This window comes from Rhea pennata, chromosome 9 (genome assembly GCF_028389875.1).
Source record: "Rhea pennata isolate bPtePen1 chromosome 9, bPtePen1.pri, whole genome shotgun sequence".
In the NCBI taxonomy this organism is placed as follows: Eukaryota; Metazoa; Chordata; class Aves; order Rheiformes; family Rheidae; genus Rhea; species Rhea pennata.
In genome coordinates, this window is record NC_084671.1 from 2242429 (window position 1) to 2267184 (window position 24756).

Below are 24756 nucleotides of genomic sequence, written 5' to 3' on the forward strand. Positions count from 1 at the left end.
GCGCCCCGCGGGGCCGCTCGGGAGTCCGGCGGGAGGGGGGGGGGATCCCCACCTGGCCGCGGAGCCGCTCTCGGGGGCGGCGGGGGGGGATCCCGGCCCGGCCGCGGAGCCGCTCTCGGGGGCGGCGGGGGGGGGGGGGGGGGGGGGAATCCCGGCCCGGCCGCGGAGCCGCGCGGTGCCCCGCGGAGCCGCTCCCGGGGGCGGCGGGGGGGGATCCCAGCCCGGCCGCGGAGCCGCGCGGTGCCCCGCGGAGCCGCTCCCGGGGGCGGCAGGGGGGTGGTGGCGGGGACCCCGGCCCGGCCGTGGGAACCGCGCGGGCCGCTCCGCGCGCGGCCGTGGGGGGACCTGCGCTGCCCCCGCCCCTGGTACCTGGGGGGGGCTCGGCAGAGCCGGCCAAGCGCGAGTGCCGCGGCGGGTCCGGCGGGCGCTCCCGTTCCGCGGAAAGGCGCGTTAAAGCCTCGCGTTCGGTTCGGTGAAGGGCGGAGCGGGCCCGAACCGGCGCCCGCAGGTGCGGGGGGTGCGCGCTCCTCCCCGGCCGCCGCGGCTTCCGGGCAGCGCGGAGAGTCGCGCCGGCTCTGCGGACAGGCAAAACGCGAAAGGGAAGAACCGGCAACTCCGTACGGGGAGCGAGGGGAAGGCCCCCACCGAAACGCGACCCTGCTCAGGCACTAGACTGCAGAGAGTCTTAAATTCATTACTCGGCACTTATTGAAATTTGTGACGTCGAAAGCAGATTAAGGAAAGTGAAGCAAACCTGAGTGGAACAAAATATATTGTACTGACAACAAATGTAATGAAATAACAGCATCTTTTTTTTTTCTTTTTTTTTAAAATAACTTAAAATACACTAGAAAAAATATGGTCAATATAAATAATTTTGTTTTCATGGAGAACAAATAGTTACAAAGCCCGTCCATACCAAAGTTCGCTTAGAAGAGCTTTCCCTCGTGGCAAAAAGCACTCAGTTCACGAGGGTCCGATCGCAAACTGGGATAACAACCACCAACTTCAAGGTACCCCAGATTAAATAGCTATAGGTCTTTCAAATAAAAAAAAAATCACAAGATTACGTGAATAGATACACCTTTATGAGATAAAATGTAAATGTTTGACAGTCAGCTATCAATCCACAAGTTATAGCCAAAATAAACTTTGTTCGTGTGTATCAACATATTTTACATGTACCTAGTACCTCTCACTGGAATTTGCCGTTGTGTAAAGTGGTGGTTGGGAATTAAATACTCTTTCCTTTTCGTCTCTTCCGGCGCGGAGGGGCGACCCCGCGCGCCCGGGGCTTTCCGCGCTCTGGGACTTCAGCGGTGGGACAGCGAGCGAGCGAGCAACGCAGGGGCGAGAGCGAAGCAGGCAGCGCTTGGACTCGCGCTCTCCTCCCGCGTCCTCCGCGCTGAGGAGCGGAAGAGCCCAGCCACACCGGTGTGGTTTGCTTTTCTACTAAAGATGAGGGTGAAGTGCAGGTGAATCGAAGGACTCCATCAACGCAATACAAATACATGCAACCCGGAATTCTGCTGCGGGAAGCATCCCGGACAGTTTTCCCGTTAGAAATTCGCAGAGAAATCATTGTCTCTTTTTTTCTTTTCTTCGTCGTCTTTCTTTTCTTTTCTTTCTTTTTTTTCCCCTGTCCTTTTTTGTCACCATTCCAGACGCGGCTGTTAAACTCAAGTATCTGATGCAACGTGAAAGGAGGCCCGCCTCTCTTATCAAATTTCTCGTATTAAAGTGAACTTCGCAGAAGAAGGAAGAAAAAAAAAAAAAAAAAAAAAAAAAAAGGCAGTTTCAGGACGCGCGAACTCCCCAGCGGCGCGTCCGGCCCCCCGACGCCGCGCCGGAGTCCGCCGGCGCGGGCCGCGCCGCGCGTGGGCGCTCACAGCCCCAGGGCGGCCGCGTGTTTCTTGGCCTTGAGGCGCAGGTCCGCGATGCTCGAGTTCTTGCTCGTGGTCTTGGCGGCGGCGGCGGCGGCCACCACGGAGGCGGCCGAGGCGGACTCGGCGGCCAGCGTGGCCAGCGGCAGCCCGAAGGGCGGCGCGGGGAACATCATGTAGGGCGCGTGGGCGGCCAGGTGCGGGTGCAGGTGGTGGTGCGCGTGGGCCACCGCGCTGTCGAGCTGCAGCTGCGCCTGCACCTGCAACGACAAGGGCGGCACGTTGCAGTGACCGTCCTGCGGGGCGCAAAGCAGAGGAGACACGGCGTTAAGTCCGCGCCGCCGCCGCCGCCTCCCCCCTCTCCCCGCCGCCCGCCCCCGCCCCGACTCGCCTGCTGGAAGGGCATCCGCAGCGCGCCCACGTTCACGTACGGTGCCACCCGGCACGCCTCGAACTGGCTCGCCGCTCCGATGAGCACCCCTGCAAGAGGCAGCGGCGGGCGCTCAGTACCGCCCCGGCCCCGGCCCCCGACGGGGCGGCCCCGGCCCCGGCCCGTGCTTCCCCCCCCCACGCGGCAGTGCGCGCGTGTCCTCCCTCCCCTCCCCCGCGAGGGGCGGCCCGCGGGTCCCCGCCGTGCCCAACACGCTTCTCCCGACGGGGCGGCCCGCAGAGTGCCCCGCGGTCCCGGGACATGTTTCTTCCCCAGGAAGCAGCCGCGAGTCCCCACGCCCTGAGGGCGTGCTGCCCCCGGGGGGGGGGAGGCAGTGAGCCTGCCCTCACCCACCCGGGACCCGCTTCCCCCGACGGGGAGGTCGGCGAGCAACGCCTCCCCCCCCCCCCACACACACAGGACGCGCTTCCCCCGACGGGGCGGCCGGCGAGCAACCCCTCCCCCCAACCCACCCGGTACGCGCTTCCCCCGCGGGGGCGGCCGGCCGCGCCTAGCCGCGGCGCAGCCCCCGCCTGCGCGGCGGCCCGCGGGCGCGTACCTTTGTGGAGCTGGTTCTCCTGTTTGCGGCATTTGGCCCGTCTGTTCTGAAACCAAACCTGCGGACACGGGAAACGGCGGTCACGGCCCCGGCGCCGCCGCGGCCCCGCGCGGGCGCCCGCTGCGCGCGGGGAGGCCGCGCTGCGCCTGCTTCTCCGGGCAGCCCGCGCTCCGAAACGGCAAGGAAGCACAAAAACAGCAAAAATATAAATAAATAAAAATAAATAAAATAAATTAAAAAAAAAGAAAAACGACCTTCGCGGACTGCTGGTTCTAGATACATTAGTTTTAGCTCTAGTTTCATCTTTCCGCACCGGAGTCCCAGAAGACCGAAATCACTCCCTGATATCTAATACTACCTTGTGATAATGGGTTTGGATGTTTGCACTGTCAGACCTGAGAAGAGCACGCTCATTAAGAGCCTGTAATATTAATCAGCTTTAACTTCAAAAAAAAAAAAAAGAAAAAAAAAAGAAAAAAAAAAGAAAAAAAAAGAAACACCAAAGTGTTTAATGACTCACTTTTGGGGGGTAATTACTGTCATAAAAGCGTCACTACAAAGAAGTCCAGAATTTCCCTGTTCCTCTGTGCAGCGGAGTGTGGCACACAAGCGGAATAATTGTCTCATTATCATGATAATCTAATTTACTGCCATAGAAAAGGCTGCAAGTGAGACAAGCACATACTTTTAATATTGGAAATAGAACTGTTGAAACAAATTTCCAGAATAAACTTCTGCTCCCTGGAAGGCGAGAGAAAGGGAGAGAGCAAGCGCGTTTGAGACGGTTCTGTTTAAGGACAGACCTCTGCATTGCATCTCAGCAGCCACATCCACCGAGCAATCTCCTTCCCCCACGGCCAAAAAAAGAAAAAAAAGAGAGGAAAAAAAAGGAAAAAAATATCTTTTTTGAGATCTTACTTTAAGAGACAAATATAAATGTGAATTTCCCCCACCCTGTCATTTACTTCAGCCGAGCAAAATCTGCCCAACGGCCGCGCTCGCCCGCAGCCTCTCCTGGAAATGCACATTCCGTAATTTACGAATTCGTGCAGATGCGAAGCAAAATATTACTGCAAAGTGTTTTCCGGAACGATTTAAAGGGAATGGGCTTAATCTATGTAAATCTCTAAAAGTTATTATGCACCCCGCGATTTGGCAGAATAGGAGCGCGGATTATGTGCCAGCGCGGTATTCTTTGTCGAGCAAACATCCAGCAGAAGGGAGCATCTCCCTTTAAATTTTTCATAGCGAAGTTGAAGCTGAGCAACTTTGTTTTGTTCCGTTTTGTTAAGATCTGTGCTGCATAAATAGGTGGCTGTCTCAGCGGAAAACAGAAAAGCACGGGAGAGTAAAATAGAAGGCTCTTTTTTTGTGCGGCTCTGATGACAAAAGCTGCTTATTATTACTTTTTCGGTTCAACGTGACTGCTCTGTTTATGTCCTTCCCCTCTTACGATATGCAGGGAAACCCCATAAGAATTGTGAGCACAGTTTGGTGCAGATGGTGGCCTACAAGCACAAAGATTGAGGGGGAGTATCTGTTACAGCAATACTTTCTAACAGCTGCAGATGTTAGGGGCCTAAAACCACTCCATGTGCTCAAACAAATAATGACCATCATTTTCTCTTATTTTATTATTAGAACGGAAATACACCGAAACAGTTACATTTGTTCTAATCTGAAAAGCTACTTCCTTCTCCATCATGGCAAAGCCAAAAAATTCGCTCAGGAGAAACTCCCAGACAAGAGCATGGGAACCGCTTTATAAAAACTTTCGGGGGGCAGCTCGAGGTTGAGCATGCAGATTAAATAAAAGGAAGCTGTGGCTTCCCCTGTTTAAAAGGGGAACGCTTTAAATAGCCCGTTATTACTACAGATTTTTATATTTCGTAAATCTGAATAAAGCCGGTCTGCGCAATTTTTCCCCGCTTTCCCGCTGCTTCCCTCACCCGAGATGCAAGAACCACGATGAGCAACGGACTGTAAATTTTTTGCACTTAGCGGTTACTAATTTAGTTTATGGGCAGCACGGCTATAAAGGTAATTGGTACATCCGCCCGCTAAGCCCCTGCGCGGGGAGCCGCGCAGCGGGAGCGCCGTCGCGGCGAGCGGAACGGGGCCGCAACGGGGAAAAGCCCGGCGAAAGAAGGAGGTAAAAGCCCGGCAAAAGAGACCAAACCGCGCCGGGCCGGGCCGGGCTGGGGGGCAGCGCGGCGGGCAGCCCCCTCCCGCCCGCGGGGACCCGTGCCCGGGGCAGGGCCGCGCACCGCGCACCCGCGGGCCGCCGCGCTACCTGCACCCGCGCCTCGGAGAGGCCCAGCCGCTGGCTCAGCTCCTCCCGCATGAAGGCGTCCGGGTAGTGGGTCTCGTCGAAGAGCCGCTCCAGCTCGTTGAGCTGCTCCAGGGTGAAATTCGTCCGGCTCCGCCTCTGCTTGATTTTCGTCTGCCCTTCGTCCTCCATCGCTTTCGCATCCTCCTTGCGCTCCTTCAGCTCTGGGGACGCTGGGCACGAAAGGGGCGGTCAGAGGCGCCGGGCGGCCCCGCGGCTGCCCAGGGGGGTCGCGGCGCGGCCGGGCCCCCCCGGCGCCCCAGGCCTGCGCGGCCGCGGCCGCTTTCCGCGGCAATTCCGCCTCCCGGCGCGCAGGCCGGGCCGGGCCCGGCGGCAGGGCCCCGCCGCCGCGCAGCCCCCCACCCCCACGGCGGAGGGGGACCGGGCGCCCCCCCGGGCCGCCCCCGGGCCGGCGCAGCCCCGGAGCCGCCCTGCGCGCCCGGGCCGCGCTAGGCCCCGCAGCGGCCGCGGCGTTTCCCAGCCCCCGCGCCCGCCTCCGCCCGGCCCTGGCCGCTGCACCGGGGGCGCCGCCGCCGCCGCCCCCCCGGGGGTGCGGGGGGGGCCCGGCCCAGCGCGGCAACAGGTCCCGCGGGGCGCCGCGCTGCCGCGGCCCCTGCGCGCCCGCCCCGGCGGTGCCCCGGGGGGGGGGTTTTGTTGTTGTTTTCGTTGCTCGCTTCGCCGCTGGAAACGCGCTCCAGGCCGACGCGGGCGCGGGGGGCCGCGGCCGCTGCGCGCCCCGCTCGGGAGCCCCAACGCGCTTGCGAGCCGGGTCCGGAGGCCGCGCAAGGCGGCGCCCCGCGGAAAGGGCGGCCGCGCTGCGCGGCTCCCCGCGCCGCTGCGCGCTCTGCCCGCGGCGCCCTCTGCCCGCTGCGCCCGCGCAACGGCGCGGCCGCTCCGCGGGAGCGGGAGCGGCGGGGGGACGAAGGGGCCGGCGTCCGCCGCGGCTTCCCGCTGCCGGCGCAACTTCCCGTTATATTCTCAGCGGCAGCGCATCGCCTCTGCGGCAAGTTAATTCCGCTCGCTTCGACACTGCGATCCGAACTTCCCGGCTCGCCGCGTTATTCCCGCGAGGTGCTGGAGAGCGGGCCCCTGCGCGCCCGCGGCCGAGCCCCCTCCGCCCGCGGCCGCTCCGCGGCGCCGGCCCCCGACGGGGCGCGGGGAGGGGATGGAGGGAGGGAGGGAGGGAGGGAAGCGCCGCCGGTGCCGCCGTTACCGTCGCTGAGCTTGGGGGTGGCCGCGCCGGCGGCTCCGTCGGCGGCGGCGTCGGGCTCTCGCGGCGGGGAGCGCCCGGCGCCCGCCCGCGCCGCGGGGCTGCCCGCCTCGTCGCGGCCCGGCTCCGCCGCGGCGCCGCCGGGCTCCCGCGGGCCGCCGCCGCCGCGCAGGGGCCCGCTCTCCAGCACCTCGCGGTAGGTGATCAGCTCCTTCTTCTCCTTCGCCTTGGGGTCAAACGACTTGGAGACGAACGCCGTGAGCTCCTCCATGGCCGCGGCTCAGGGGCGCGCTGCCCCGGCTCGCCGCGCCGCCGCCCCCCCGGGCGGGCATCCACGGGGCGGGGTGGCGGCGGGGCCCCCGGCCGGGCCGGGCCGAGCCGTGCCGGGCTGCGCCGAGCCGAGCCGCGCCGAGCTGCGGCGAGCCGAGCCGCGCCGCGCCGCGCCGCCCGACGTGCAGGGCCGGGGCGGCTCTCCGCGCCAGCGCTGGGGTCTGATAGCGACGCGGCGATTGAAGTGGCACTATTTATACTTTGCAAAGCCGGCCCCTTGTTCCCGGCGAATTACCTCCCCTCGGAGCGCTGAGTGGACCCCTTCTCCGCGGCCGCGCCGCGCCGCGCCGCCCGCCGCGGGGCACTGCGGCCAGGGCGAGCGCCGCCGCGCACCGCGCACCGCGCCGCCCTAATTAATTTAATTAGGCGCGGGCCCGGCGCGAGGGTCCCGGGCGAGCGCGGCGCGGGCAGCGGGGCCGGCGCTGCAGGGGAGGGGCCAACGCGGCGGGCGGCGGGGGCCGCGCAGGCTCCGCCAGCGCGCAGCGCGCCCGGCGCCTCCCCGCGCGCCCCCGCGCAGCGCCGCGCCCGCACCCGCTGCCCGGCCGCGGAGCGCAGAGCCCGAAAAGTTGCTCCGTGGCCGCGCAAACCCGGCGAGTAAATCGCAGCCTAATTGGCAGTGAGAAATGCGGGCGCATCGTTAGCGTTTCCTCATACGGCAAATTTAGGCATCAGATTAGACAGAAATTACGCTATTTATTGCTAACGCTGATTTTTTCCTTTGTTGTTTAAATCCCATTAAGATAGTACTTTTATTGACAGAAGTCATCTATTTTACACCTTCGGTAGAATTCTAATAAATTATTCAAAATTGTTTAACTCTTGCTTAGGTATTGATTTTTCATTTGACCTTTCGAAAGATGACTTTACATAAAAGAGTGTTTATTTACTAGAACAGGTACAGTATTTAGAATGTAATTACCATTTCTTCCGATCCAATTATGCATGCTTCGGCCACAATGGGCCATAATTTACTTTTACTCTGTTTTAGCATTCTCGGAAAACAAAACAGGTCACGCCATCATTAAAAGACAGTCCTTTCGCTCCGGTCTATCCCCCCTGACGTTTTTGATTCTGCAAAGTATCGGGCTGCGAGACGGCAACGGAATAAGATCGGCGTGTCGTTACGGACTTTGAAGGTGCGAGGGGAGATGGTTAGCGCGGCTCCCCCGCCGCTGCGTTAGGTGCATCCCTAGCAAAGACTTCCCAGTCACACCGAAAGGACCACTGGGCTGGGAAACTAACGGTAAAGTAACAAAATTGGTCCGAAGACAGAGAAGCCCCCGCGGAAACGGCTTCCCGGGAGCGCGGGCAGCGCGCCCCTCGCCGCCTCCGCGGCCGCAGCTCCCCGCGGAGCTGCCCGCGGCCCCGTGCTCGCTGCAGCGCGCTGCCCCGCAGCACAGCCGCCCCCGGCCCAGGTGCTTGCACGGAGCCGGGGAGGGGGACGGGGACGCTTTCCTTTCTGTCGAGGGGTGGGGGGATAACTCAAGGAAACGGGAATGCCAGGAAATAGCGAGCCTCTTTAATTACTTTTCGCTTAAATGAAAAACTATAAATTTTATTTTCTCTCCCCTCCCCGGAGCCCCGCCGCCGCCTCCTCCTCTGCCTCCACCGGCCAAAACCATGTCCCTAGCTGAGGAAATAATTTGCGCCCAGCCTCCTAAGCCCATCACCTCCAGGGAAGGCGAAACGCAGCGCTTTCAAGCAATTTGCAAATAAATCATTGCAATTTTAATCAGAGCGCACCCTCCACAGCCAGAGACCCGTGGCTTATTCCGACGCTTATGGCTGCAGAAGGGGCGTGAACGTGGCGGCCTGGCGGCGGTGGGGGAGCCCCGGCCCGGCGCCCCGGCCCCGGCCCCCGCGGGCGCGCATAGCGCTGCGCTGCGCGGCGGCTCCGCTGCGCTGCGCTGCGCGGCGCAGCGCTCGGCCAGCCCTCGATCGATGCCTCTGCGCTCCGCCGCGCTGCCTGGCCGCGTGGATGCGCTCGGCGATGGCTTGGCTCTGCCTGCCGCCCCAGGAAGGCGCTGCGCTCAAACCGGGCAGCCGCGGGCTGGGCCGGGCCGCGCCGCGCCGCGCCGCGCCGCTCAGGTAACCGGGAGGGGCCCGCGGCCGCCCCTGCCGCCGCGGGGGCCGGGGGCTGGGGGCTGCCTGCCGCGGGGCGCGGGCCGCGGCCTGAGGGGCGGCGGGCCGGGCCGGGCTCGCGTTGCCATGGCGACGCCCAGGCCCAGGCCCAGGCCCAGGCCCAGGCCCGGCCCGGCCCGGCCCGGCGCGGTTTCCCCCTCGGGCCGAGGCGGGCGCCGCGGTTCTCGCCGCAGGCCCCTCGGCCGCTGTGTGCCCGCTGTGGCCGCGCCGCCGCCGCCGCGGGGGCTAAGCCGGGAGCCGCCGTGCCTTGCCCTTTCCGTCCCGATTTTGTGCGTTTGTCCCCAAACCGTTACGAGCGGGGAGCGCCTTCGTGGCTTGATGGCTGTTGCACCCGCAGCTGTCCTTGCCACCCCCAGTAAAGCTCTTTTTCAGCTCTTAGCATGACAAGAGAAAACTGTTAGTTTTTCTGTTAGCTGAACTTTATTCAACTCTCCTCATGTGTGAGAACTTGCCCGGAAGAAAGCGTGCGGTGTTGTTCCGTATGTGCCGTGCTTGTATACCTGTCTGTCTGTACACGACGTGTTTCTACCAGCAGCACTCAGACTAGGCATTTTCGCGTCGCAGTTCGCTAACCGCAGCTCCGAAGGTACTTGCTCCGCGCTTAAGTGCGACGAGCGCTTCTTGGAATGCTCCGGCTGTTTGTTCCGATGATTTAGGGCCAGTTTTAAATTTGTTGTTATTTGAAGCTGTTCAGCATAATCCTTTAGCGAATGAGTATGGATGGTGTCTAGAGCTTGATTTGATGGAAGTATTAGAAGTTGCATCATAAAGTTCATATATGCTTAAAAAAATCCCGAAGTTTTTCTTCTGAAAAATTTTACTACTTACATTCTTGCTGTCTAATCAAAAATTGGAGCAAATGCTGATTGGTTTTGCTCTTGTCAGCTTATTGTGGCTGAGCTAAATTGAGAATCTTCATGGTTCTTATTGCTTTCAAATATGAAAAATGTAGTCACGCTGTGGAAAACCAGTTAGAACTAAGTATTGAGCAAAAGGCAGGTTGTGGAGGCAGTCTCTCAATAGATGAGCACACTTACTGGGGTTTGAGGACTTGGGACTATTTCCAGCTTTGCTATTAGCATCCTGGATGACCATGGGCACATCGTGTCTCCTTAAGGCTAGCTTCTATGATTCTATGACTATTTTTGTTAATATTTAACTTTGAAATCTAGAGATGTGAACTTGGATTTAAGAGTGTCACTATTAAAAATTGTTCATTTGTGATTTTGAATTGAGGCAAACTTTCTTGAAGTTCACAATCAAAGTCTTTGAAAAATACCTTTGACGTTGTCAAAGAGAAGTCCTTTATTTAGCCAAAGTATAGTGTTATGGCATGTCCAGTGCCAGTGGAGTCTTGTCCCTATGGTGTATATTTTACTGTAACAAAGTAACTGAATTTCTGTGATTCTTCACTCTCTAGTTTTTTTGTTTGTTTGTTTTTCCTAAGATAACCAGTTACGGTAGCTGTGTTGGTAGATGTAATTTGACTATTTCTCCTACAGTGATCTGGAAACTTGACTAAGAGAAAGAGAGACCGTTAGATAAGTATTTAATAGCAACAACAGGTTGTTGCTTGCGAAACAGTCATCTTATTGTCTTTTGTGATCAAAACTCTTTGTCTACCAAAAACATTTTTTTGAGTGGGGAGAGTTTCCATATAAAGTGCAGTCTTGGCGGGGATACATGCAAAGACACACTTTATTCTGTACACACTGGAACTGTCTGAGATAAGCTTTTACACTCTGTCTGTTTATCATCTCCCCTTTTGGGGGATCAATGTTGCATTTGCTTTTAATATTCTGAATCCCATTACCTAGGCAATGAGCATGTTCATCAGGAACTTTGAATAAGTTTTACTTCAGTTAGCATTGTTTTCTCGCTGGGGCTTGTCAAGTACTATCTCATCCTGAGTCATTGATTCTCCCGATATATGTATGAGCACAGCTTAGCAGGAAAGAAGGGGTTACTAAGGTGCTCGCAGTATTTGTTCCATCAATGCTTATGTAATTGGTTAGAATTTCTTCAGAGGTCTTGTTTGCAGAGATGCTATATAAACAGTGTATGTGGTTAATGATTACTGCAAGCCACTTGTAACCAATTTCTTAGTAACTAACAAACATAAACTATAATAAAGACTTGATTTCAAATAAATGTGGAGGTTATTTTGTCTTATAACTTCTGTCTGATTGTGATAACTAAAGATTATATCATCTAATTGGATATTGTGCTGAAGCATAGCCTGCTGTATCAATGTTTACTGGGTAACAGGCTCTGTGATTAAAACTAGCTATATTATCTTCTGACAGTCTACATCAGTAAATGCAATAATAATTTGAGACTGATGTTCATGGAGAAGTATTTACTCAAAATAATTCTAAAAACTGCAAAACAAGTTTGGATAAGGTCAGATCAATTATTGTATGTTTATTATATTGTAACGTGTACCTTACTTTGTTTAAATACTGCAGGTCTGTCTTTTCTTTCTCTCTCTCTCTCTCTTTTTTAAGAAATATCTGTTGCTTATTTCCTCCTTTACCTATCTTCTCCTTTGCATTTTTATATTCAGTGTCGGGAAGTTTACTTAGCTATATGCAGGTGAGCTTAATAGCATTGTTTATAACTTTGTCAAATGTAAGGAATTGGTTTGAAATTTGATGCTGGTGTTTCCCCTGGCAAAATGTGTGCCATGAAAGCATGCAGTTATTTGTTTTAATTTCAACTTGAGTTGAAATTAAAACAAATAACATCTGAAGTGTGAGTTTCTAGGAATAAGACTTCTTTGAGTTAGAGGAAAAGGGGAGGGAAGAAAAAAAAAGTCAGGGGACCTTTCTTTTAGATACTGCAGCAAACCTGTGCTCCAGAACAGGGATTTAAAACTTACCAAGTCCAGCTGTTAGTCATCCTATTGTGAAGCTGTTTGGTTTTGGACAAATTGTAAGCTTTCAAAAAGTTGCGGTTTGCATACATTTGGTAGAGCTTTCAGAAATATTTAAATAGCTGATTAGTTTGATGGTCCAGCTTGGGCTTCAGCATGAGTACAGCTGTCGAGGGTCCTCATATCTTGAGACAGCATCTTCTAAACTCTGTTTGTTTCTGTTTGACCAGACCAGTTTGATTTGAATTCAGAAGTGGGTGATGGAATACACTGAGGCTGGATGAGGACCACCAAGAGGGAAGATTAGAGCTGAGAGGTGGACCAGAGCCAGCCTCACTGATGGGAGGAATCTCTCCCCACAGAAGTCTGGAATGTAACTGGAGCATTACCATTCATCTGCTGTCAGCAATTGCTAATAAAACTCTTCCTTCTCCTTCTAGTACTGCTCTATAGTCATGATTTTAAAAAACAAAACAAACAAACAAAAAAACCCAACCCCCTCAAAAAAAATTGCTGTTACTGGGAGTTACTTTAATATGATGCAACCGATAGCCCACAGACTGCTGCTTGCCTGCTGTTTTTCAAATGAAGTGGAGAATAGTAAACACTTAACTGCTGATTCTTGTGCCTCACCAGGCATTGAGAACCTTCTATTCCCCTGTGTCTGCCTATAAGAAGCAGGAGTTGGCAGGAGCGTATCACCTATTGCAAATGCATTTGACCTAATATTTACATCTGAGGAGTGTAAGGGTAAGGAGCCTTAAAAATGGGATTCAGCCTCCGTAGCTGTAAGAGTGAACTGTCTTACGTCACTCTGTTAACTCAGTGGTAGAAATCTTTATGGTGAATCTAGACACTTTGTCTTGAAACATACGGTTAGAAAAAGCCCATAAGCTTCAGCATATGATGCCATATAGTGAATTTTAATTTTTTTCTAATGTACTTTTTTAAAAAAATAAGAAGCTATATATGGATGCATTCAGGCCCTGTGCTTTAATGGCTATTACTTTCAGACAGTTATTTAAAAGATGGGAAATACCAAAACTGAGCATTCTTAGTTTACCTCCTTGGTTTGTGGATACTGTTACACGGTCTTGTTTGTGGAAACTGTTTATTGACCGTTGTTGACCCATCAAAACAATTCTTCCATCCATGAGGCTTCAGCTGATGTGACCAATCTATGCTGACAATCCCCTTTTCCAGGTCAGTTCATGGATATGGCGGGAGTAAGCTGTAGCCGGGCAGAGTGTTAGCCTGATACAGGTCTTGATAATCGACTGTTTTCAAGTGCTATGCTTATAGGAGGTGTCTTTACAGGAAAACAAGTGTGATATGATGAAGGATTGTTTAAAGACCCCTGGTAAATGATAGTGCCTGCTACGCTAGTTTGTCAGCTACCTATATGTTCCCAAGATAACCCCGTGAGAGAGGACTACTAGGACTCGTATATTATCCCAAGATCAACGGCCTGCTTCTGGCAACCTGTTTGTAGGTGAAAACCCTAGAACATGCAAGGTATCAGTCACCCACGTGCCTTTGTCCTGTCGCTCTTCCACGGTAAACCCAGTGCTTCCTGGAACTACTGAGGCTTGAGTCTGTGAAGTAGAAACGTTTTGTCTGTGTACAGCAGGGCTGGCCACATAATAAAAAAGCCCACAGCATCTAGTTATTCTTTGGTCCTGAACACCTAACGGAGATTTACGTAGTATGTGTCACTAGCTTGATATGCTTCTTAATCCAGTTATGTGTCCAAATGAAAAAAAAAACTGATGGCAGAAAAAGAAGGAAGCTAAACAACAGATGATATATATGTTGAAGTGTAATGTTCTGGCTCATAACAATATCTGCATCAAGTGGTGAATATCTCAGCAGAAATGTCTTTTGTACTCCATTTCTCTGGTTTCTTTCATTTATCTTGCTGTCATGAACCTTGATTTGTGAGCTTTTAACTTAAAATCTGTGCATTGTGGTTTCATCTTTATGAACAGTTCTACTTAAGTTTGAGATTCAGGTTCATCTTCATTTGAAGATTGTTCTATCAATACATATTTAAAGAGTTTTATTTTACTGTTCAATAAGTGTTAGTATCTTAGAGCTCTGTAAAGCTTTTACTAGTGGTAGAAAAAAAATAAAGTAACTGCACAAGATAGTGTGTTGATACGAGTTAACCTTCCTCTACAGAATTATATATTAATGTCGTATTTACTTAAGATAAAAAATATATATATATTTTAAAGATCATTTTATCTTAAAATCTGCTTGGAATAACTTTAAGACATTCAAAATAACATTTTATTTTAAAAAATAATCTTGCATGGCAGAACATAGCATCCTTCTAGAGTTCTGCTGCTTTAGATGCCTGGAGATCTGCTGATTTTAGTTGAATATTTCAAAAATATTTTGCTTATATTGTTATATTGAATGCACCATTCTAAAATACTGAAAACTGAAACTATTGAGAATTGAGGTAGGTATACAAGGAATGTGGCAAAGCTTAGTCAAGACTAATTTGTTGGCACTCCTGACTGCAGGAATGGCATCAGTAGCTCCAAATTGCATACTTGAGAGCCATGTGCGATCCTCAGAGGTTTGGATGCATAGGAATGAGAGTTACATAGCTGTCGTTTTGATTGTAATAATAGAAAACTTTTATAAATGCCAAGGAAAATCTGAGTACATGCCATCTTTATTTTGGTTTAAACAATTGTTGGATAAAATACGGAAGTCATGAAGTAGAATTTAGGTTCAGGACTTGGCACTTTCCAGGAGAACGTCCCTGTGAGCGGGGACTCGTGCTTGCGGTAGCACTCTTGCTCTAGGATTCAGGCAGCCCTTACAACACAGTAGACCAGCTTCTGCAGGATGCGAGCAGTGTATTGTGACCAGAGCTTCACCTGCAGGCTTGCTGTGTCTCTAGCTTAGTTTTTAACTGGTATTCCATTAAACTCAGCATTGTCTGTGTATTTGTTAAACTTTGAATGTAACTACTTGGAAGACTCCCTTGGAAAATTGGTGACGGTACACTGGCTTTGTGAATGCCATACTGCACAGGTGTTTAGATGTGTCAGTGTAGGGTGGTAGCAGATAAGATCATGTGCAGAATCTGAATTTTAGCTGTCTTGGGAGCTTAAGGGTGAAAATACAGGTTTAAGAGACTTTTATCTGTGGGCTAAGCAGAGGTTTTTATCAGTCATACTCCTTTGACCTAGGGTTGGACTGGATGATCTCTGAAGGTCCCTTCCAACCTCCACCATTTTGTGATTCTGTGAAAGGCCTGAAGTAATCAAGACTTGTATTTGCATGTAAGCCTAAATGTCCTTAACAGTGAATTTCTTTTTTGTTCTGTTTTCAGTCTGTCCTGGAGATTAGCGTGTGCTGCCAAGGCGATAAAAGGTATGAAGAGCCAAAGTTTGTATGCAGAAAATTTAACTTTTACATGCTAGAAATGTGAGGGCCCATAGTATTTCACTGTTGGTTAAAGACAGATAATGCTGTGATAAAATATATGCATGATCTAACTTCTACTGTTGATATGAACATTAAAGAACTACTCCTAGTACAGAGGTGGTTAGGGAGACTTAAAATAACTGTTTATTCTTGGGAAGAAGGCCTCTTACTAAATGCCATTAGTTAAAGTGCTTGAAGAGGGAACTTAAGTCTTGGATGTATAGGGGTAGTGTTGCTCTATCAAAAAGTAGTTTTAAAACACTATTTACTTTTTTACATCCTGAAAATTTTGAGAAATATAATTTATTATTTAATTATATAATATATAATATATAAATTTATTTATTATTTATTTATATATTATATATTTATTTATAATAAATTTATATTTATAAATAAATATATTTTATTATATATTTATATATATAATATATATAATATATATAAATAAATATATAAGAAATATAATATATTATTTAATCAGAAGATGATGGCAATAAAACTGATCTTTTTTGAGTTCCAAAGAAGGAAAGATATTTGTCTTTGTAACAGTTACATGAGGTAGTATACAGGCTTTTTTGTTGACAACTCTATTAGCAAAGTCTGTAAATTTGAAACTTTATCCAAGTAAACATCTTGGAATGGCACTTTCCAGGAGAATGTCTGAAGTCCAGTATTTTTAGATCTGATTTGGGGGTAAAGCCATTTAAAGTTGAGTGTTTAAACTAAGAGCCAAAATCAGCCTAGTGCTAGTATAAAATAATTTTAAAATAGCTTTCTAGAAAATATTTTCTAATTATGACAAGGAGAAACAAAAAGATACATAAAACACAGCAGCAAGTAGTTGTTGATTTCAGTTACTGATGTAACTGCATGCATTTTTCAAATTGTGCAATTAAGATAATTATCTTACTTTATAACTTTAAATTAAACATTAAATATACTGTAATAATGACTGCATATCACCTTAACGTGAAATTTCAGGTATCAGAAGTACCTGCATACACATTACTCCAAAAATTTCTGAAAAATTAACAACTAGTTTATACATTTTTAAACATAGATAAAGGAAAACGTTTTGATATAATAATGGATTTTATCAAAACTTTTATCTATGTTTAAATAATTGAGATACGTTTTGAGAAAGTTTAGAACAAATAATCAATACCATAATAAATTTATGTAAATTTACTGACAGTGTAAATTTCAAGTTACTTGGCAATGTGAGATTGACACATTATGCAAAAATAAAATAAGGATTTAGATATAACCACCAAACTTCCTGTCCACATGAAAATTAAAAAAGGTATTATGCTATATCTCATATGTATAACATATTATTATATAATGCAATGTAGACACAGAAGATTTTTTTACAACTTAGAATTTTTGTTTCTACGTAGTCTAAAAATGGGGCGTCGCTCATCAGACACAGAGGAAGAGAACAGAAGCCGAAGAAAGAAGAAACATCGCAGACGTTCATCTTCAAGTAGCTCCTCAGACAGCAGAACATATACCCGTAAAAAGTCCGGAAGGAAGTCAAGGTCAAGGTCACGGTCTCGAGATCTCCAGTCTCGTTCACATTCTTATGAGAAAAGGTGCATTTGCAGTAATTTACTGGCAGTTGCAGTTGTTTACAAATCAGGCTCTTTCATACTGTGCTACAAAACTAAAGTGTTTGAATGCCATGTGTAGTCAATTCTAGTTTGGGTTTTAATAGCAGATTTAGCTCTTAATCTTGGAAAATGTGGCAATATTTTTTACTTACATTTTTTTTAACAAAAAAAACCCTCAAACATGGTGTAACAGCAGCTCCAAAGATAACTTCTTTATTAAAAGCATCCCAAATAACCATTTCTTTCTCTCCCTTTTAAATAATGAACTTGGAATCTCTTCTTGGAAGTATAGTAGTTCATATGTTAACATCAGTATGAAAGGTAATTTCATTCAATGAGTCAAACTATTTTGTCGTTTTTTTTCTGTTGTAAGAAACAAAGTAGGGCTTTCAAGACAAGAAGGTAGACTTTCTTAACTGGAAAATTTAAGATGGTTTTATAGTAGTTCTACAAATTTGCCATAAAGGCTAGTTTTTACCATCATTCTTGCTGTTTTTTATGTTTACAGAATACAGTAGTCAGCTGGTTGTGGGAAACACAGGTCACGTGGCTATATTTACCATTTTTTTTCTTGACCTAACACCATCTTTCCTTCATCAGAGTGGCATCCTTCATCACCTGATCTTTTTAAATATCCTGGTTATGTCTCAGTCTGGCTTGAGGTGACCCTGGATTCAAACTGAACAGGTGGTGAACTATTTAGTAATAGGTGGAGCTGGAAAATATTCAGCATGTCTAGTTGCGCTGGAAGACATACTAGAAATTGCTCCTGTCTTTAGTTGGTAGAAGAGAGAAGTCAGTGAGGGGCAAGTTGGCTAGTTCGGGGGTGGGGAGACTGTTTGTTTTTTTTTTTTTTTTTGTTTTTTTTTTTTTTGTTTTGTTTTTTTTTGTTTTTTTTTTTTTTTGTTTTTTTTCCTCCCTCTTTCTTCTGTTCCTGCTTAGCATCTACATACAGCCCTTAGGGGACACAGTGAGATGACATGGTCTTCGATGCCAACAATATGCTGATGACATGCAGCTTTATGAATCTCTTTAGCCCAGTGCAGGCATGGCTATCTCACAGATAAAAACAGAGCTTGAAGGGAGATTAGAGTCTGGATGAAGACCAGTTGACTTAAATTGAATCCAGAAAAGACCAAAGTGTCTGCTTTTAGGATCTGCCTGGCACTCCTGTTTTGCCCTTAGCTTAGATCATTTGCTACTGGTGGTTAAGTCAGTATTACACATTGGGGTCATACTGGATCTCTCTCTACCTTTAAGAATCAAAAGGAAAAGAGAAAATCTCTAAGAGTACTTCTCTTCATCTTCATTTAACAGGAACATTGCATTCCTCTTTCAGGTGGAGAACTGGTCTTTAGTGGTTAACCTGTTATTCCTTTGCAGTCTGGACTGCTGCAGCACTACTTGCATAAGATACAGCACCTTTTCTCTAATGCTAGTTAAACACATAACACATTGACTAGACTCTGAATTACAGAAATGCTTCTATCTGGTGTTATATTTTAATACTGCTCAAACCACAAACCCCCAAAATACAGGCATTTGTATAAGGGCTGTTACTGAGTTAGCTGTGAGGGAGCTAAAGCTAGAATCTTAAGAAACATTAAGACTTGGAAGGTGTCCCTTCCTCCAGTTTTGGGATGAGTTGGTTTAATTTATGTATTTAGTATGTATTATTTCACCTTTCTCCTGTGTGTATAAGAATTTATTCTTTGAATAAAAGAAATGAGGGGCGGGGAGGAGGGGAGAAGATACAATTCTGACTCTCGGCTGAACTCGGAAGAAAACTTCCAAGCTCACACAGAATAAATTAATACTAATTGTTTGATTACTAATGGCGTGTGCGTATATAAACATATACGCACACAGGCATATATAAAAGTCTATGACTTAAGACTGCATCTTATTAAAAATTGAGTTAATAAGTATATATGTTTATATAGACACACATACATAAGATTCGCAAGTGTACTTAATTTAAAATGCATAAAATGTGGAATTGTGTATTTAAAAAAAAACGTACGTAGTATGGCTGAAAATAATTATGTAGAAAGGCTATGTGGAAGCTAACATTTCATGAATTTAATTTTTAGTTCTGCAATTGTAGTCCTTTATACTGAAAAGAGATCTATACAGTGTATTTCCACGTTAATCCTGATAAGAATGTAGGTCTAAATGTTTCTCTTAGCTTAGATATGGCAAAGAGGCAGTGAGTTCCCATAAGCTGGTTATGGGACTAAGAACTATCAAGAGCTGGGTTGTGTTCCTGGATTTGCCCTTGAAGTATTGTATGATTTGGGGCAAATAAGTAATTTCTTTCTCCTTTTGCCCCTTTTCTGCCTTGGAATACATATATTCTGTAATATATGCGCTTTAAGACAGGCATTACTCACATGTATGTGAATTACTTAGTACAGTGTAATAGTGTTATCTGTTTAGACTTACTGAACTTGTAATACAAATAATACGTTTTTGATTTTTTTTAACATCTTTTTCAAGAGCAAAGCTTTTTCTTTAGAAGCAGTAGCATAGTAACAGCATCATCTTGTTTTAGACGCAGACATAGATCAAGCAGTAGTTCTTCATATGGTTCTAGAAGAAAACGCAGTCGTAGCCGATCAAGGGGCAGAGGAAAATCCTACAGGTCTCAAAGATCAAGATCAAAGAGTAGAACAAGAAGGTAAGGCTTTTTTTTTTTTTTTTTTTTTTTCCCCCTCTAGGGAAAGGAAATAAAAATATTAATTCTACCTCAAAAACATTTAAAATCTCATATACTTGGAGTCTGGAATATGCTAGAATGAATGATTACAAGTTATCTATCTAACCTATACGTGTTCTTTTGAAGCTTTTCATAATTCATGAAATCTCTGTGCTACGCTCTTGATATGCTTTTGACATACTATATTTTTAAATTGGTGGAACAATTACATTTGAAGGAAAGTTATGTTTTGCATTTGTTCTCATGCAAAAAATTGGTAAAGTTGTCCTAGTCTGGTTTAACTGTAATCATCTGAAAATTTCTTATTGATTTCTGTGACATCAATGCGTAGTATTGGCTCACAGATGATAAGACTTCACTGTTACTTACTAATTTCTTTTCAAGAGAAATATAAATAAGTGTTTATAGTTGCACAGATTTTAGCTAATATTTATTGGCATCTCTGGTGTTGAAAACTGAATTTTGATAAATCAGATTATTACAAATCATTTCAATAATAAACAGAATTTAAATATTTAAATCCTATTCAGATTTTAATACTAAAATCTATTTCATATTCTTGTGATTAAAAGCACCTCAACTATTTGTGGCATTCTGTTTTTTAAAAAAAGTTCATTTAAAGTTTATCTGTGAATATCAGAATTAATACTATAATTTTTTTATGGAAGTCTATTATTGAGTGATAAATATCAGGCAGACTGAAGCTTTTTTAATATCTGTTTACAGCTCTTCAGCTGGGTAATTTTTGTATCTGTATTAACGATTTACTAAAACCATGTTATCTTCCTATACCAAATCAGTAGAATTTTTGCCTCTAAATGTTGTGGAAAGACATGAGCATTTCACTTTTTGCTGTTTGTATTCTCTTGTGACTTATTCACAGCTGTTCATTATAATAGTTGCCTGGACACTTATTCTTGCAGTGCCTTTGTAGTGGCAATTTGGTTATTCAAACAGTCTGATCTCAAACCATCTGAGCCATAGACTCCTTGTAAGCAACTGAGCTGTGTGTAGAAATATTCCTGTAAATATCCATTTTTTTTAACAAAATCATATTTAAAACAATGAAATGTCAAAGGAAATAAAGTGAAAATGAAGACATTTTTCCCGTATGTCAGATACTGAGCATTAGGATATAAGATAACCTATTCTAAAGATCTTGGTGGTATTGTGATAAATATAAATGGCAGGTCTTGTTATACATAGTTTAATGTATTATTGGTCATATTTTCCAAAGTGTTTATTGATTTTAATTGCCATTGTAATATATGGAAATTATATACCTAAAAATTTATCTTGACAGTAGTTTATTTCATTTTATGCTATGAAGTATTATTTATAAAATACACTGGCTTTTCAGTACTCTAGCTATGAAGGTATAGCTGCAGGTTGCTTTATATTACTATTCACAGACACGGTTCTTTAGGGAAAATATTTGTAAATAACATATTTTTTTAAAAAAAGGTCTTTTGGCATGTTGAAAGCATAAAACTAAAACCATCAGGTCACATTGACTGCTTTATTGTAATTTTCAAGCTTGCTCTCCACTGCGATGTTATGCTGTGATGAAGCCATGGATTAATCTTGTTTCTGGGGAGGAGTTAGATCAGTTGCAGAAAGCTGCTACTAGAGGCCTGCATTTTCCATTTTTATTAGTATAAAGGCAGTTGCAACAATGCTAAATAGTTCCTTTCTTTGCTATCTCAATCTGTCTTGTGCACTTGATCAGAAGTGTGGGACAGCTTTCCTAAGAGGAATATCAAGTATGTTACTCTTCAGGCAAGAAAAGAGCTTGTTGGGGAAAGAGAAGGAATATGAAGCAGGAGTATAAATAATGAATGGCATGAAAAGATGATTAGGGAATGATCAGACTCTTCAGTGTAAGACATATGGATGCATCAAGTGGAGTTTGCTGGTGACAGATCCTAGTCAAATTGAAGGATACAGTTTCCTGCATATCATGTAATGAAGCTGTGGAACTCCTTGCTGCTGGTGGCTGTTCATACTGAATGTTTAAATGAATTCAAAAGAAGTCAGGAAAGAAGAATCCATCCAGAGCTATTAAATGTGAAGAGAGCATATTTGCCTTAGGAAATTTTTAACTTTCTGGAAGCTGGAGGGAGTATTTTTGCTTGTCCTGTTCTTGTCCATTTCTGTAAGCTTATCCTGTTGGCTGCTGTCAAAGGCCAGATGTTGGGCTAGATGGACCTTTGGTCTGACCTAGTGCAAGCATGCTACTGTTTATGAAATCAAATAACTTAAGTATTTGTCATTATGGAATTTTCATAGGAATTTGGCATCTGTAATTCATTAATTCTTACTTGGAAGAATCCACTTGGAGTGGATCAGTGCATCTTTCATATATGATTTGTAAAGGTAAGTACTGGAGAAAACACCTAAGTATACAGTGTGTAGTTTCGCTTTGAAATAGTGTAAGGAACCTGCCTGGCAGTTTCTCGAAGGTGTGGAAGTCTAGCTGCTGAGCAGCTGTCCTTTGTGGCTCTTAGTTCAGGAAGTTAGCTGATGCTGTTTGGACACAGTTTCTGATGTTTGAAAACAGAATGAATGAAACTATGGACTTGCATCTAGGAAAATGTAGCAGATTTTGAGACCTTCGGAGAAGAGACTTGGAAGAGCAAAAGAAGAGAATAATACAAACCGAAAAATGTGTAAATAGACTTACTTTTATAATTCAAAATGATAAGGTGAGCAGGTGCTATTCTAAAGGGAATCTAGGGAAAAGTATTCCTAAGTAAAACAATAATTAACCATTTGCTAAACTTGACAATTTGCTAAACAGGAGATATAAAAAAAGTTAAATTATGCGAACTTAAGCAGAACCTAAGCAGAGACTCCTGACTCAAACTGACCTATTGCTATTTATTACATTTAAAATAATTTCTTTTCCATCTTTGATCCTTATTTTTGAGGAAGGGAAGAGATTTGTGGGAGAAGCACATTAAACCTTGGCTTCTTTGGGTGAACTGATTATCAGGGATGGCCAAAGACTGTTCCAGTAGAGTCCCCACTTTGTAATCTGTTGTGGTGTTGTTTAACCACATTGAGGCCTGAAGTTAAGTAATTAAACAGAGGATGGAAATGTTATGCATGTTACCTCTTACTTACCCTTTAAAATGTGTTTCTTCTGGAGGGTTCTGTTGGTTTATAGAGCTGGATTTTTTTATTATTAATATCATTTTTTGTTTGCTGCTCTGGAACACAAGGATAACACATCTTTCTCTTTTGTCTTCCATGTTCTCAGATGTACCCACTTAGCCAGGAAATGCATATAATGACTTGATAATTTTATTTTGTTTGGTGTATGCAGTTTTTCCCGAGTGAAACTATTGTACTTTATTTCTGATTCTTTGGCTGTTCTTGTTGGTATCATTTTCCTGGCTGTTGCTGAGGTGTGATAACATCATGAAATCCAATTAATAGGTATCAGAGGTCTTATCTGAATGTTTACAGAGATACAATTTTCCTTTTCACAGAGAATTTCAGGATCTCAATACATAAATAAGATGTTACAGCGAGGAAGGGGTCATATTTTGTATTCTTTGAGACTTCTGTATTTAATGTTTTTGAGAGAAGGGTTGTTGGGAGAACCAACAAGAAAGACTAGTCTTTACTACAGTGAAATTGGACTCTAATTATTTGCTTTAATATTTGAAAAATTATGCAAATAGAAATCAATCAAAATTCAGATGGTTTCAGAAGCTGTGGCAATATTGGTGGGCATTATCTTGCCTAGATCCAACAACAGGGACTATGCAAAGGCTCCTGGGAGGATTAGCTCCCTGTTAGGTGTCATTCTATACAACTCTCTCCTGTGGCCACCGATCAGCTGGAAGTTTAATAAAATAAATAAATAAAAAATAATAAAAAAGGCAATTAAAGCTTTGCAGAGTGTGAATTAATTTGTTGTAACTTTTGCTTCCTGCTAGTTTTATGTACTAAAATGTGACATTTGAACCTGTATTTTCTCTGATTAATGGAGATCTAATATTTTGTGTGTTTTTGGAATGCATGTGGATCAGGTTACTAAATGTTGGAGTTCTTTTAACCTTTTCCGTAATTTTCTATTGATACTTCATGTAATTTTCTATTAAAGTTGTAAAGTAAAACTAACAGCTAATAAAATTATCGGAAGTAACTCGAGCAGCCAACTCACATTAGTGTAGTGAGGAATGTGTTACCCACTAAAGTATTCTTGTTGATCTCCTGCTTCTGAATTGATAGTGGCAGGGAATAAAATCTACTGAATACCAAAAAGCCAACAATATGAGATACAGCAATAAAATGAAGATCTTCTCTACACTACCTATTTGTAGTATTACTTTTTAATCTTCAAAGAACCACCTTTAGGACTTCAACAACTGTGGTTTTCCAGTGAGAATGGAGTTTGCACTAAACAACTAGTGTCATACTGGAAGTTAAGATCCATTGCATGGTGTCTTTAAATCACTAGATTTGTTTTTGAAATAAGTCATGCAGATGTTAAGTTCCGTTTCTCATAATATCTTTTCTCCCTGCAATTCCCCATCAAAGAAAGACTGTTTGTCTTGGAAGGTAATGAATATATTGGTAAAAATATTTATGGTTAGAAAGTAATTTTCTGATAACTTCTCCAACACAGGTATCTTATGTGAATGAATCTTTTGTAGAGCTTTATGTGAAATAATTCAAACTTTTCAGATTAAAAACTGATATTTGTCTCTTAATGATTTTAAAAATATTTTGAGTTGCTATCGTATTTTTGTAAGCTAAATCTAATTTTTTGTATTTTGTACTGGAAGATAAAATGTGTGCATATTGCAATTATTTTATTTTAGATGCATTTTAGGAGTCAAAAAGTGGAGCTTTCTAGTAATGCTATAAATTTAAAGCTGTCCTACAGCAAGATAGTACAATGCAAATATGACTTAATAAGATCACAAACTGAATTTCAGCAAAACAACCAAGATTTACATTAAATTAGGATTTTTAAAACCGATTTAGTTTGTTTTACTGAGCATTTGCTTAATAACATTTTGCCTTCTTGCAATCTTTTTAAAGACAATAATTTGTCTGTGAAATGCAGGCACATCCTCAGTAGAAAAATTGAAAGCAACAGCTCACTTTCTGAAACCACACATACAGTGATATAAAGAAATATTTCAGCTCTACAAAATTTAATAAATCATCCCATTTCCTAATTTGATCATATTAGATGC

At 45.5% G+C, this 24756-nt stretch overlaps 2 protein-coding genes across 2 annotated transcripts in view; one reads left to right on the forward strand and one right to left on the reverse strand.

The window, feature by feature from the left end:
- Nucleotides 1-1885: 1885 nt before the first annotated feature.
- Nucleotides 1886-6682, reverse strand: SHOX2 (SHOX homeobox 2). Its single transcript, XM_062582785.1, has 5 exons — nucleotides 6415-6682; nucleotides 5166-5374; nucleotides 2873-2930; nucleotides 2275-2363; nucleotides 1886-2143 (listed from the first exon to the last, which is right to left on the reverse strand). The coding sequence occupies exons 1-5, from the start codon at nucleotides 6680-6682 to the stop codon at nucleotides 1886-1888; spliced, it is 882 nt and encodes a 293-aa protein (XP_062438769.1).
- A 2072-nt stretch (nucleotides 6683-8754) lies between these two features.
- RSRC1 (arginine and serine rich coiled-coil 1) overlaps nucleotides 8755-24756 on the forward strand; it is a 169002-nt gene continuing 153000 nt past the window's right edge. The window contains exons 1-4 of the mRNA XM_062583147.1: nucleotides 8755-8829; nucleotides 15111-15151; nucleotides 16609-16803; nucleotides 19376-19501. Of these exons, the coding sequence (XP_062439131.1) occupies nucleotides 16616-16803; nucleotides 19376-19501 (314 nt within the window). The 5' untranslated portion in view covers nucleotides 8755-8829; nucleotides 15111-15151; nucleotides 16609-16615. The remainder of the gene's footprint in view (nucleotides 8830-15110; nucleotides 15152-16608; nucleotides 16804-19375; nucleotides 19502-24756) is intronic.

Coding starts and splice junctions, on each gene's coding strand:
- SHOX2 (XM_062582785.1), bottom strand. CDS start 6,682: ATGGAGGAGCTCACGGCGTTCGTCTCCAAGTCGTTTGACCCCAAGGCG. Junction 2,931..5,165: donor TCTCCGAGGCGCGGGTGCAG/GTAGCGCGGCGG, acceptor CCGTGTCCGCAG/GTTTGGTTTCAGAACAGACG. Junction 2,144..2,274: donor TGCGGATGCCCTTCCAGCAG/GCGAGTCGGGGC, acceptor TTGTCGTTGCAG/GTGCAGGCGCAGCTGCAGCT.